This window comes from Protopterus annectens, chromosome 12.part0, assembly GCF_019279795.1.
Source record: "Protopterus annectens isolate FY-2018-M chromosome 12.part0, PAN1.0, whole genome shotgun sequence".
In the NCBI taxonomy this organism is placed as follows: domain Eukaryota; kingdom Metazoa; phylum Chordata; order Ceratodontiformes; family Protopteridae; genus Protopterus; species Protopterus annectens.
Genome location: NC_056746.1, coordinates 1,428,857,835 through 1,428,872,045, shown reverse-complemented (window position 1 = coordinate 1,428,872,045; position 14,211 = coordinate 1,428,857,835). Strand labels below are relative to the sequence as shown.

General features: G+C 35.9%; 1 protein-coding gene across 1 annotated transcript in view; it reads right to left on the bottom strand.

Annotated features, from left to right (window-relative positions):
- Positions 1–5,859: 5,859 nt before the first annotated feature.
- The window catches only part of CCHR12.PART0H17orf67 (chromosome chr12.part0 C17orf67 homolog), an 83,011-nt gene continuing 74,659 nt past the window's right edge, over positions 5,860–14,211 (bottom strand). The window contains exon 3 of the mRNA XM_044090578.1: positions 5,860–5,977. Within this exon, the coding sequence (XP_043946513.1) occupies positions 5,861–5,977 (117 nt within the window). The 3' untranslated portion in view covers position 5,860. The remainder of the gene's footprint in view (positions 5,978–14,211) is intronic.

Genomic DNA, 14,211 nt, shown 5'->3' with positions numbered 1-14,211 from the left:
TTAGAAAGATTTATGAATTATATGAATCAGGTTGACAAACATTTGTCTTTTAGATTTGATTTTCACAATGGACATATTAACTTTCTTGATTTGGAGATTTATTTCAAAAAAGGGTTCTGTCTTGTCTAGAGTTTTTAAAATCATGTCTTTATGGGCAACCTAAATTTCTAAAAGAGAATAGTGTTAAGTTGCAGCTCACTGACTGACAAGGATGATTTTTAGAAATGAAAAGTTTTCTTTACCTACCATGTTTTTTAGTAGAGATTATCCTGCAGAAGTGATAAATAACCTCTTATCAATGGGAGAACAATGACTTCCCAGCCAATTGTAATGACTCACAATGATTTTAGAACTGTTGTTTTATCAAAAACTTCTATAGACAGACCAGCCAGTAGATCTTTAATTTATAAGAATTAGAACAATTTGTTTGGGTTGTTAGAAATAGTGAATTCAGTGGTTGATAAACTTACATTTGTTAAAAAGTAGGATAGGAATTTTGAAGCTCGATTGTAGTGCAGTGTAAAAAAAATTGACACCCTCCTCCCTGGCATTTTCTTAAAAAAACAGGTGTTTTCAAATGCAGTTGTTGCAGTCAGAACTAATGTATTCATCAAGGTGTGTCTGAGTTGAAACTAAATAGCCACTAAGTATAGTTGCCTATGTTGTTTGATTCCACATCTATGATTATAGTTTATGGAGAATGCTGGACAAATTGTGACTTATTTTACATTGGGAAGACATCCAAGGACTTGCATTTTAGAATTTATGAAGGCATACATCCAATAGACTCTAGGACAGAGCCAATACTTTATTTAAGCATGCAAAAGTTTGAAGTAGATTAGAGGGAATATTTTGGCAGGTGAGACTGAAAGACTGCAGTCTTCCTGGTTTAAATGATATTGAAAATCTCAAACTATTGTTAAAATGGAAGTTACACCATTGATCACATCTGTCAGTTCTTTTTTAGTTCTTCTTTATATTGCCTTTTCAGTCAGATGAAATCTCTCTAGGGGACAAAAGCAGTAACTCTTTGAACTTCCTATTTAATTATTTTTGTTTGTTTCAGTCATTTTCATTTGGTTTTATCATTTTCAGTGACTCTTATTTGCATTTAGAGAGCTTTTTAATTTGTCACTGAAAGAAAAATTAATTTGGTTAATCTATGTATGCTCAAGAATGTGTGCTTGGGAGTTCCAAGATGGTCATGTGAGAAGGTAAAAAATAGAAACCCAGCTACAAACCATTAAAACAATAATAGCCTGTAAGCTACTGTCAACATTTAATAACAACTGGTAACTGAAGTTTCTATGCCATCCAGAAGGTCAACAAAGAAGGCAACAATTGAAATAAATGGGAGAAAACTGTGAAAACTCAGAAGGGGAAATATGATAATGTGGAACAGAAGTATTAAAAGAAGACGGTAATGGTACACAAAGGAGAAAATCCCTAAGTCATCCTAGAGAGGAAAAAAAATACCAAATACTCTCAGTTAGAATACAGTGACACAAATAACAGAAGAGTCCTGGAAACAGAAGATGTTTTAACCAAGCATTCAAAGTAAGTAACTGTAATATAAACTGCTGAAATGGAATGAAAGAAAAAATGAGGGAGCATCAACTACAATATAAAGAAATGGCTCAGAAACTGTTTTATCTTGAGGATGAGTCAAGTGGAAACAACTTGGGGTTTACATCAGTACTGGAGTAAATGGAAGAGAATGACTGCAAAGGCATTCAGAAAATGCCTCAGCATATGGACTGTACTTCAATTGCTGATATTAACATAGAAAAAGCATGTATACTAAATGTTCTTGACTTGAGACTGAGAAAATAGCCAACTCATATATTGATTAAACTCCAGGCATACTAGCTAAAAGAGGAGATTCTTTAAATTTTGTATAAACAATATTAAAAGTCGAAGATAAAAGAGTCTATGATGATAATTATTTTTTCACTACAAACATGAAGTAACAGAAATGCTTTTCTTCCTTCCACATGGCTGTGCAGATAAATAAAGTTACATTTCAAGTTATTTATTGAATTACTTTGAGTCTTCTAGACACTTGGAATAAACACTTACAGGGACACTTGACAGACACGAGGTGAACTTGCAAAAGAAGAAATGTAAGAAGGAGAGGGGGAAACACAAACAAGTAACCTGTTAAAAATGCAGAAAAGCAAACTATGCACACTTCAGAAGAGAGAGTCTCTATGAAACATGTTCCTGTGTTCCAAAAGAAAAGTATGTATAAAACAAAGAAAGTAAATTAGCTTTCAAAAAAAGTGAGACATTCCGTAAAAATATTGCAGTAGGTACACTGGATATATATTTATATGGACGTGGATGTTTGAGAATACTGAAATGTGAGTTTCATTTTAAATGGCACTTACAAACAATGAAAACCCATAAGTACCAGTGAGATATTTGATTAATAAAAAATCTAAAGTGTAGGTATTGTATTTAAAGCTTACTTTTATCAGAACTTTATATCTAACTAGAGGGTGGGGGCAGCATTGCATGCTATCTGATGAAAGTCACATTTGTTCTTTCAAATTGTAAACTGTGTTATTTTGCTTTACATAAAGGTTCTCTGAAAGTGGGGAAGGAAGGGGGAAAGAAATGAATGATAAATGAAAAAAGAAACGAATATAATATATGTTTGAAATAAACAGGCAATAAACTTTAAGGGTATGTGTACCAAGTAAGAATACATGAAAATGAATAAGTAGTATACTGAATGAAAATAAGTACACAGTAAGATGGACAACCTCAGAAGTCAGACGTTTAAATTGCTAGCAACAGGCAGTTGAAAAAGGCCGGATGCATTTCTTTAAAAGTAGTGTATTGGAAGTATTGAGTGGGAGTAATAATTTTAAATATATTGGAATATATACAGGTGCAATTATATTGGATATAGTTAAAATGCAAATTACACACTGAAAGATATTTTAAAAGCTACTGAAATCACCAATTAGTAGTGAAAAATAATTTTCTGATATTGCATGCTGTTAGGTTAGCGTTAGATTTGTTGTCATGGCTGGAAGTATAGAGAGAGCATGCATACTGAGCTGTATTATTTCTTTTGACTGTAGCCTGCCTTTCATGATAACCTGTGATTGAGTACAAGGAGATGGAGCCACTTTGTACAGATTGTTAACAAATTCCATCATTTTAAATCAGTTACTGCAAATAAGATATTTAATGAAATTAAATGTAAAATGTTGAAAACAACACCAGTTTTAGGAATGAATAAGCTGCCAGAATGAAAAAAAAGCAATGTTGGAATGTCTATCAGTATACGGAGGGGGATATTTTCAGAAATAAGATACCTATATCGCTAGCTGCAGTCAAGTGAAACAAACAGACTATTGATTATTAGTAGGTGTTCTCTGGCTCAAAAGTAGTAAATCATTGCTTGAGTCTTATATGAAAAGGGAGCAAAATAGGCTTTACTCTGCTATTTTTGCAGAGCAGTAGCTTGCTTAATTTGATAAATATGTGTATATAGATAATATGTTTATTTTGGAGAGGTAGTAGTTCTTTGAAAATAAATCAGGTTCAGTTGGGACAATATTACATAAAAATATATAAAATAGCATGAAAATGTTCGACGCAGAGTATGAAAGGATAAGAATATCTGCAAGCCGAATAAAAGATAAGTTTTAGTACATCACGGCTGCACTACACTTGTTAATCAAGAATGCTAATAGGTTGTTGGACAGGAAAATACAGGGCATGGTGCAGAATTATATTTGCAAGAGTGATGAAGAGATAATAATGTTATATAAAACACATAACATGAAATTTTGTTAAGTGGGAATGACGGATTCTTTGCTGGAAGGGAAAAACAATGAAATACATGAGTCTTTATTAATAAAAAAGGTATCAAAATAAAGATTGATGAACAAATAAAAGGTATACATTGAAGATGTGAAGTGGTGAGAGGCTGCTAGCAGGATATTAGAATTACATTCACTGCAGTATATATTCCACCAAAAGTAATGAGGCAGGATATAAAGTATATTATGAAAAAACTTACAACATTTCATCAAGAATATATGGTAGTGAATTGAAATTGGAACACTACTGGAAATAAGGACACTGTCTAAGGATGGCCATGATATCACAGAATACCACACGAAGGCAGTTGCTTAGAGAAACATGGGCTCATTGATGTAATGAAACTTGTAGAGAATGAACTGGAGTAAGCATATTTTTCAGGAAAACATGTTTTTTGGTCAAGGTATATGTTACATATCAAATACTGCAACCTGGAAAGAACTACAAAAACACATCTTGTGATGGTGTAAAACCATGCACTTATATAAACTATTTTTGAAACTAAAAGACTATTGTGACAAACACTGGCATATTCCAGTATTTTTAGTGACTGGCCAGCTCAGACATTAAGTGAAACATTACTGGATTTGCATCTAAGTAATAAACTTGCAAAGGATTGGGATAATTGTAAATTGATGAATGGGAACATGGTCACAATGAAAACAAATGAAATATGGAAAAGCAGTCACAACAGTTGTCCAGAGGGGTTAAAAAGTTAAGGATTTACACAAGTGAAACTGTATAAGTGGAAGACTTTATACAGGAGAATGGCAACAAACAGTTTGAATGTCTAAAAAAGTATGATCCAACAACAAAATGGCCACATAGACAACACAGAAACAAGTTTAAGCGACGGAAGAAGGCTGTGTAATGAAGAAAGCCTCAGATGTTTTGATAAAATTACTGGCTACTGGAAAAAATGGATGAGCTAGAACACTAGGAAAGAAAATATAGCTTAAGAATTGGTGTGCTGGAGAAAATTAAAGGAGAAAACATGGTTAATGGGCTTGTCATGTGGTATAAAGAGAGGTCCTTGATCTCTCTCAAAATTTACAGTTAAGGAATGTGTCCACCTCAGGTTTATATCTGTGAAAGTCATTTCACATCAGGATAATGAACTTAATAGAACTATTTGGGCATATATCTCTCTGAAAATTAGTAATTCTGTCATCAGATTTGATACTGATTATTCACAGAAAGTAATGGAAAAACAGAAGACATGCTTCAACTGTTAACATCACTAAGATAACGTGGTACTAAATGCCACATTTTATTTTCAACAAGATTAAGAATCTTTCTTTCAGAGAGAATTACTTTTGACTCCTTTCATAAGTCAAAAAATATCTGCATTCTTCAAGAATAAAGGATCTGGTGCTTTACAAGCCTAAGGAAAACAGAAGAGACACCTAGATAGAAGATGTTTCTTCTAGCAAAAAAACAAAAATGTCTCATGAAAATGCAACATTAATACAAAGGAATAGTGTATTTATCAAAATAAAGCATATTTTTGTTTTCCCATTAATACAGATATAAAAACTTTAAACAAGACTATATTTTTGGGACTTCAGTGTGTCATCAATTTTCTATGAAGATTTAAAATACAGGTCTTGAGAATAAACATTCCATTAATTGGTCAGCTTAAATATGACACCGTTTTTCAAGATGAGTCCTCTATGTATATCACATATTGTTTGATTTGCTCTGCCCTCAGTAGTTTATCTTCCTTGTTTTAACATTTTATTTGCAGTACAAAAAAAAAAAGAAAGAAATATAAACATTTGCTTAAGCATTTCTATCTCATACCAAAAAAGGCTGGACAGAATGAAGATTCTTTCCTAGGTTGTTATCAGTTATCAGAATCTATGTTTCAGTGTATTGCACTTTTTTTATATCCTTGTATTTTCCTTTGTAAATACTGTCAATTCAACAGAAACAAGAAGTATATTGTAATTCACAATTCATATTATATGCCGGATGTCACATATTTCCAATATCTGTCCGTTGCAGTAAGGCTATTACCTTAAACTGGAGTCACAATGTTGCTGTTGCAGTGAGGTTTGCAATGTGGATTCAGCCAGTGTTCTTGAAGCTGCTCCTCTGATCTCCTCTCCAAGACCTGGTTGTACAGTAGATACTCCTGTATACAGAATATTACAAAATATGTTGTTAGTATTTTTAGCTAACAAAAAAATCACTGAATTTTCTCTTGGCAAGCCAAATCTAAACCAAGTCAGTACACAGCTACAAAGCTCAAACCTGTAGCTTTCAAACTTTGTATATTGCCAACATTAGTGAGAACAAATAAAAACAGTAAAGTCATAAAGATGAGCATTTATTGTTTAGCTCATACATGTCAGAGTGTGGGTCATGCTGTTTTTGCACAATGCTTGTGGTGATATGCTTGATTATATCCATAGGACTTTCTTCTCTGGTATTCTACAGTTCCACATATTCCAATTGGTTACAACTCACCTAGAATCTATGTTCAAGGCCCAAAATCTGTCACTTATGAAAGACAGATATGGCTATCATTGTTAGCTTCCAGCCTTTGTTTTAACAGAATTTATTCAGTGATTCAAATACCCTAGTCCATTTATTCATGAATTATTACCATATTATACCAGGTATACATACTGCTATCGCTAGATTACTGTGCCTCCATCCCCAGCTTAGAACTCGAGTTTCTATTCTGAATTGAATCAGTTGTGAAGCTAGGAATCCATCTGCATTCTTGTTTCTATTACCACCCCTGTACCTAACAATTAAATGAAAAGGCTATAGTGACAAACATAACTGCAAAAAGTGTTTGTGTCTTGTTCCTTGTATAACCACTGCAGGGAAGCATGGCCAATTACCAATGTGAAGCTACCCCAACAAATAATATTGTAAAGAAGTTAGTGTCTACTCAATTAAGAGACATTCCTATTCTGGGGCAAGGTATCTTGTCTCAGCCTTATTTAGCTTCCTCCTTAGGTAGTTGACTGTGTGTTCCTCATCATCTACTTCCAGACATAATATAGCATCTAGCCCTATGTCAGAAGAATTGGTGTTGTTACTGGGGTTAATGAAGTCTGAGGTAACCAAGGCTGGCCATGAAGAGAGTGCTTTTATTTAATGAAAGGCCTCATCTATGTTCAGTTTAGAAGACATTCAAACTCTGGGCTCCTTGGAGCCATTTAAGAATTTCCCAATAGTTACACCAGGAATATAAACAAAATTCCTATACCATTTTTATATCAAGAACTTGAAAAGTTCAACACTATCAACCTCCCTTATATATATTTAGGGAGAGAGTTCCATAATGTTTCTACTTTGAGATGAAAATACATGCTCTTAACTGATATTTTAACATTTGTCAGTGTCCTGTATAGATTATTATTCCTGGTATTACTAATGCCTCATTTTGTAGTGACTTGTACACAAGAATCAAGTCACCTCCCAAAAGACCATAACCACCAAGTACAATGAAAGACTCTCCAGTGTGTCTCTTTGTTACAGAGATTTTTCATTTCCCTCACTTGCCCATTAATTATATTCTGGATTCATGTCTATTTGGCAAGCCTTCTGATAACTGAAAGATTCCATAATAGGTCATACAGTTCAGGTAAAATGCTAAATCAAGGCCTCTTTCTCTTTACTACTGAACTACTCAAAGTGCCTTTTATAAGACCGTAACACTTCCTCACCACTGCTTTGAAATGATCATCAAAGTCCAAAGCATCATTTACTTTATATCTTAGACCTCTCACAGAACTTACTGAGGTCAGAATTTCATTATTTAGAGCATAAGGATAATAATTACTTCCAAAACCAAATGCATCACATCACATTTTTGGCATTAAATTGCATCCAATTTTTGGTTTCCTACCTAAATAAAATGTCTAGATAAATTTACAATTTATTTTGATCATACATATTTATAAATATATCCCACATCTTAGTGTCATCAGTAAATTTACTTAGTCAAGTGCTATCACATACTGGGAACTCGGACATCAATAGCTCAAACAATATTGGACCAAGAACAGATCCGTGAGAGAGCCCCATGAACATTTCCTATTTTGAAAAAGAATGCCTTGTTCTCACTCAAAATGTTCCTCCTGTAAAACAGTCGGCTATCCACCATACAATGTGAATATTCACATTATGTTTTAACTTAACATCAAGTATTCTGTCGTGGGGTGTGATGAAAGAACATACTGCCAGCACAGCTAGCTGAAATTTTGTAAATAATTATATATCATTGGTGAATATCAAATTGATTTATACAAGATGCTTGTTACAAATGTACTAGAATTGTATGTCATGTGTATATCAAACTGATTTGTATAGATGTTTGTGTTAAAAGGGTATTTTGTAAAGTGCTTGGGTTTGAAATATATCCACAATGTGCCTTATTGGAGAGACCAGAAATGTACATGGACTATTGTAACTGTTTAAACGTATATGTTTTAACAAGGGAAACTGAAGGTCCAACAAACTTTAGAAAAATATCTAAAATTAAATCACTTTATATATATATATTTGTTTGAGACTATCCTTCAATGTTGTTTTAAATGTTTCCTGTGATTTTCAACTCTGATGTCACTGTGAATATATATTTAGTATTGTTTTATTCTTTTATTTATTATGAAATATAGTTAAACCTTTCATTGTGGCTGATCTTTTAGGGATATAAAAGTTTTGAGAGTACTTGCATATTTATTTGGTGACTCTGTGTGGGCCACTCCTAATAGCCTTGCTCTTGGTCAAACTACCATCTGTATTAGTATTAATATTGCACAGTAATATTGGTCACCCTTTGTTAAAGGCCTTAAACTAGCTGGCGAGGAGTTCTGAGTAAGATTAGTCAAACATGATCTCCCCATACTGAAACCATGTTTATATATATATATATATTTATATATATATATATATATATATATATATATATATATATATATATATATATATATATATATATATATATATATATATATATATATATATATATATATATATATATTTATATATATATATATATATATATATATATATATATATATATATATATCAGTCATTTGTCCAATATCCCTCTAAGGCAGACTACAAATTACTTAATCTAAACATTTATCCAGTACTGAGATCAAACTGATAGATCTACAGTTGGCCAATGGTTGTCTTATATGTCCTATGGATATTGCGGCAACAACTGCTTCCTTCCATATGTTGAGAACATATCCCTCCTCCACTGATTGTTGAAAGAGTACTTAAGGGCATGATACCCAACAACATGCTAGAAAATGTCGATTTAAACAGTCAGGGCCTGCAACTGCACTTTTTTAAATGCACCTCCAACACCTTTGAAATGAATGTATAAGGGATATTAGAACATGCATCAGATCTACTATCTGATTTATAGTTATAACCCTTAAACACAGCTAGTTCAGCAGGGTCAGTAATAGCTGAGCCCCCATACTTAACATTAATGTGAGGAGTATTTTCTTTCCAAAAGCATCTTAACTGCTTAAACAGGGTCTTTTTAGTCACCTTAGTATTCTTGGTTAGTTGGTTCTTATAGTCACTTCTAATTTTCAGAGATAAACTCTTCAAGGATATTTTTAAATATTATTTCTATATCTGACAAAGGCAAAAAGAGTGCATTTATACCTCTTCCACAGGGCATTTCTTTTATTTTTCAGTTGTGAAAATGTTTTTGTCCACCGTGGAGGGAAGCATCTGTTGTGATAATTGTCCACACCAACAGATTCATATCTGTTCATTATGGGGCATACCTCTCAACTTCTTAACACAAGAAATCTGGACAAGGTAAAAATAATGGGTCTCAAATGGATATGACAAGAAACATAAAAGACCAAGCTGCCAAACAATATTTATTATTTATTTATGTATTTATTTATTTTTTATTTAACATTTGTTTACTGGGAAAGTCCAACTTGGAATGAGTCAATTTTCAGAGGAGGTCTGGGGAGAAACACCTCAGATGCATGTCTTTGTAACATGTAAGATAAAAGTTGGAACTAGACATTTAACAAAAAAGCAGTTATACATAAAGGGTGGGAACAATAAGTATATGAGAAAACGATGCTTTATGTAATGTCTTTGAATTTGAATAGTCTCACAGATAAATAGAAAAAAGAAAGAGTAGTGAACTGTGTTAAAAAATGTAGAGTGCAAATAGTTATGCTACAGGAGACACACCTAGAGAGAACTTAACATGTGGATTTGATAAAGAAAGGTTTTCAGCATGGTTATTCAGCGAAATATCTGGGGCAAAGGAAAACAGGGGTTCTTATATTAATTGTAAGAGGAGCTCCAATAATGATAGAAGAGGGGAAAAAAGATAATAATGGTAGATTTGTAGTGCTATGGGGCTACTGACAACAGTGGAGGATTATACTGCCATATATTTATATTCCACCTAAAGCTGCTATAAGGAGCTTAAGAAAATTCTAGGAGAAATAATTAGCTTTCAGCAAGGAATATTACTTATAGGTGGGGACTAGAATTTGGTTTGCAACAATGAAGATGTGTCTGATGGGCACAGGAGGGAAAATATAACAAAGGAGGGTATGTTTTTGAAAACATTTATGAAAATGCTTGGCATGGAAGATGTGAATTCAGTACTAGGAATTCGGAGTGAATTTACATATTATTCCCCAAGATACAAAAACTGGGATAGGCGTGACAGAATTTAAATTTCACAGGAAATTGCATGCTTAATTGAAGGTCTTGAAACACACCCAATAACTATTTCAGATCATGTGCCAATAATCACTAAAATAAAAACACAAGGTAATGAAATAGAAATGAGACACTGGCGCTTTCCCACCTACCAGTTGAATAGAGAGGAATTTAAGGAATGGGTTTTCGAAATTATTCAGGAACTATTAAAGAAGATAGACATTTCTTCTGAAAATATAGCTAGGGAATAGGATAAAATTAAAGGAAAGAGAGATATGGTTAAGAAGTAACAAGAATTATTTAGTAGGACGAACAAAATAGGGGCAATCTCAAAGAACAAGAAGAGGAGCTACTGCAGAATGGTAAACAGAAAATAAGGGATTACCTCGATAATATGCATGAGTTTAGAATAACAAGCAACTGTTTTTTGACGATAACTCTTGAGCACAAAAATGTTTTGCACAAAAACTCAGGCAACAGAAATTAGGAAAGGCTGTTACCAAGCTTAGGGAGCATATAACAAGAAAGATAACAAGAGATCTTGTAGAAGTACTAGAAATATTTCAGAAATATTATGAAAGTCTGTATAAAGTAGAGAAATATGGAAATCAAGAAAAGGTACAAATGGAAATGTTTGTGAAAGAATTAAATATGCCAAGGTTAGATGTAGATGAGGCTCAATTACTAACAGGATAGGAGGAGATGAGATAAAAATACTGATTTATCACTAAACTACAGGAAAGTCCCAGGGCATAGATGGCAGTCCTGTGGAAGTTTGGAAGCTATAAGGGAAAAACTGATAAAGGCCTGATATGTTTTGTTTAACAGTATTTTAAGAGGAGGAGAAGTACCAACATCCTGGAAGAAAGCAGTGGTAGCTGTAATACCTAAAGAGGGTAAAAATCCATCATATCCAGCTTTATACAGGCCCATTTCAATACTAAACCATGATTATTTAGTGTTTGTGGGCTGGATTTATGAAAGCTTGCACGGAGTTGTAGAGTAGTGTAAGACATCAAACAGGCAATATGTCTGCCATGCGATCCAGGAACAGCCAGCAGGGGCGTGCACGAGAGCTGCTAAAGCTAATCTTGCACGGACAACGTCATGGTATGCAAATTACCTCATTTGCTGGAGAAAGTTATGCAAATGAGGTAAATTTGCGATCCAGGAAACACTAACCTGTCCGTGGAAGATTAGTGTTATCTGCAGAAATGTACTCCGTTGGTAACGGAGTACCGTTCTGCAAATAGCTAAACGGAGCTATGACAGCTCCAAATAAAGGATGCATACAGTTGAGGAAACATGCCAATGGCCAAATATAAGGCCATTGGCAAACTTTTTTTCCCCCGATGTTTAAGCATAGCGCAGCACCACGCAAACATGCGGCGCTTACAAAAACAAGAAAATAATAAAAAAAGGCCAAAACTAGGCATTTTCACTAAAAAACGTATTCTGCCATGCAGGTGAATGGCAGGGTGAAGACAACATGGCCACTGAGTAGTGGTTGCTAAGGGGGGAAGCTCAGTGTCAGAGATGTAACCATGCATTAGTAGGCAATCCTATGCAAATGAGGATAAGGATAGTGAATCTCAATTTTCCCCAGCATGTGAGTCATGTCCCAAGATTGTAAGAGTAGGAGTAGTAGAGTAGAATATAGGTGACATCATGAGGGGGTGTGTCAGACAGGCTGTAAGCTAATTGGAGCACACTGCCTTGTGTTTGCCCTGAGTTGCTCAGGATTGCAAGAGGCGTGCCTACAGTTGTCCTATTTGAAAACCTCAAACCAAAGGTGCACAATGTTAAAAGATAGGAAACTCCTTGCAAACATGCACACAGCATGTGCGCTCATGTGCGCACATTTGCGCTTGTTTGCCTGGCGCTTCCCCCCTGGCAGAAACAAAAATGCAAAAGGAAGGAAAAGAAGTAGTAGGAAGTTAACCAAGAAGAACTAGCAGAGGAGCCAGGTGAAATATATCACAATCAGCCAATTACACAGGCAGCAGACTAGCCCATCCCAGCCCAGCACTTTAAACTCTGCAAACAACATTCTTCCCTGTTTTTCCCCAAGAACTCTGCAACACTGCAGCATACAAACAGGGAAAGCTTAAAAAGCTTAAGTCAGGCAAAATGTTAGGGGCTGCTCTTGCTATCATAAACCAACATGTGCAAGGTGCTGAGGGTGGTGATGTTGTGAATGCTGCTGAGCAACCCACAGTGAGGAGACAGAGAAGAGTGTACAGACCCAGGGTAATCTACCAGGGGCTACATGAGCTGGAGATAGTGGAGTGCTATAGGTTGGACAGAGACCTCCAACAGCAAATTGTTGAGCTGTGCCGGCCACACCTCACACACAGAACCAACAGAGGGGAACCCAGTGGATACCAAGGTATGTGCTGGCCTACGAATACTAGCTACAGATACCTTCCAAAGACCGACTGGTGATATGATGGGGATTTCACAGGCATCAGCATCCAGGGTACTCCACCAGTTCCTGGATGCCATGTCAGCACATGCCGGTGAGCACATATATTTCCCCAATTCCTGTGAGGCATTGGCCAGAAATATGCGTCTTTTCCACCAAATAGCAGAATACCCTGAGGTAGTGGGTGCAATAGACTGCATGCACATAGGCATCAAAGTACCACCTGGTGAGCGGGGTAGGGTCTACATCAACCACAAGGACTTCCGCTCCAGCAACTGCCAGGTCGTGTGCGATGCCCAGGGCATAATAATGAATGTGTATGCTGGCTGCCCTGGAAGCTATCACAATTCCTACATCTGGCATCTGACACAGCTGTACCAGAGATTAGTCAATGGGGACATCCCTGGTGGGGGATTCTGGATATGCACTGGAGCCGTGGCTGATGACACCCAGCAGAAATGCACACACACCTGAACAAGAACTCCATAATGAGGCACATGCACAAACAAGAAATATAATTGAGCATGTGTTTGGGATGCTCAAGTCATGGTTCCGGTGCTGGACACATCTGGTGGAGCCTTACAGTACTCACCAATTACATGTACCCAAATTGTTATGGTGTGTGCCATGCTACTCAATATGATCCTGTGGAAACAGCTGCAGCAGGAACAGCATGGGGCAGGGCCAAACAGCACCCCACCATTGCCAAGGCCTGCACAGGCACAGCGTGACTCGGAGGAGGAACAACCTGAGCCTGTCCCAGTGGACAGAAGGAGGCGTGCCCAGTATGCCCTGGCCTTGGCAAAGAGGCAACGCATAGCACATACACTGACTCAGTAGGAACCCTGGAAATGACACCTCTCTCTGACTCACACATACAGTAAAAGGAATGCCTAACTTGGCACTACCTGTTTTCAAACATGTATAGGGAGTGTACTATGTGCATCTGACATAGGCAGCCCTGCAGCACCACCTGAGGCATGAGTGCCCTATTTTAAGCAATATAAAGTACTGCTAAGCACATTTTACCAGTACTGAGCATATTTAAATCCAATTGCGCATAGCTGCGCACCACTCTAACCAGCGCAATGTTGGTCAATGGTGGGCAACATTGGGCAATGTTGGGCAAAGTCTGGCAATGTTAGGCAAGTTGAGCAAAGTTGAGCAAAGTCAGGTAAACATGCTCACACCTGCTTTACTGTTCCTTAACCAGTCAAGTCTTCCCAGCAGGAAAATACAAAGCAGTGACAGGGCTCGAACTC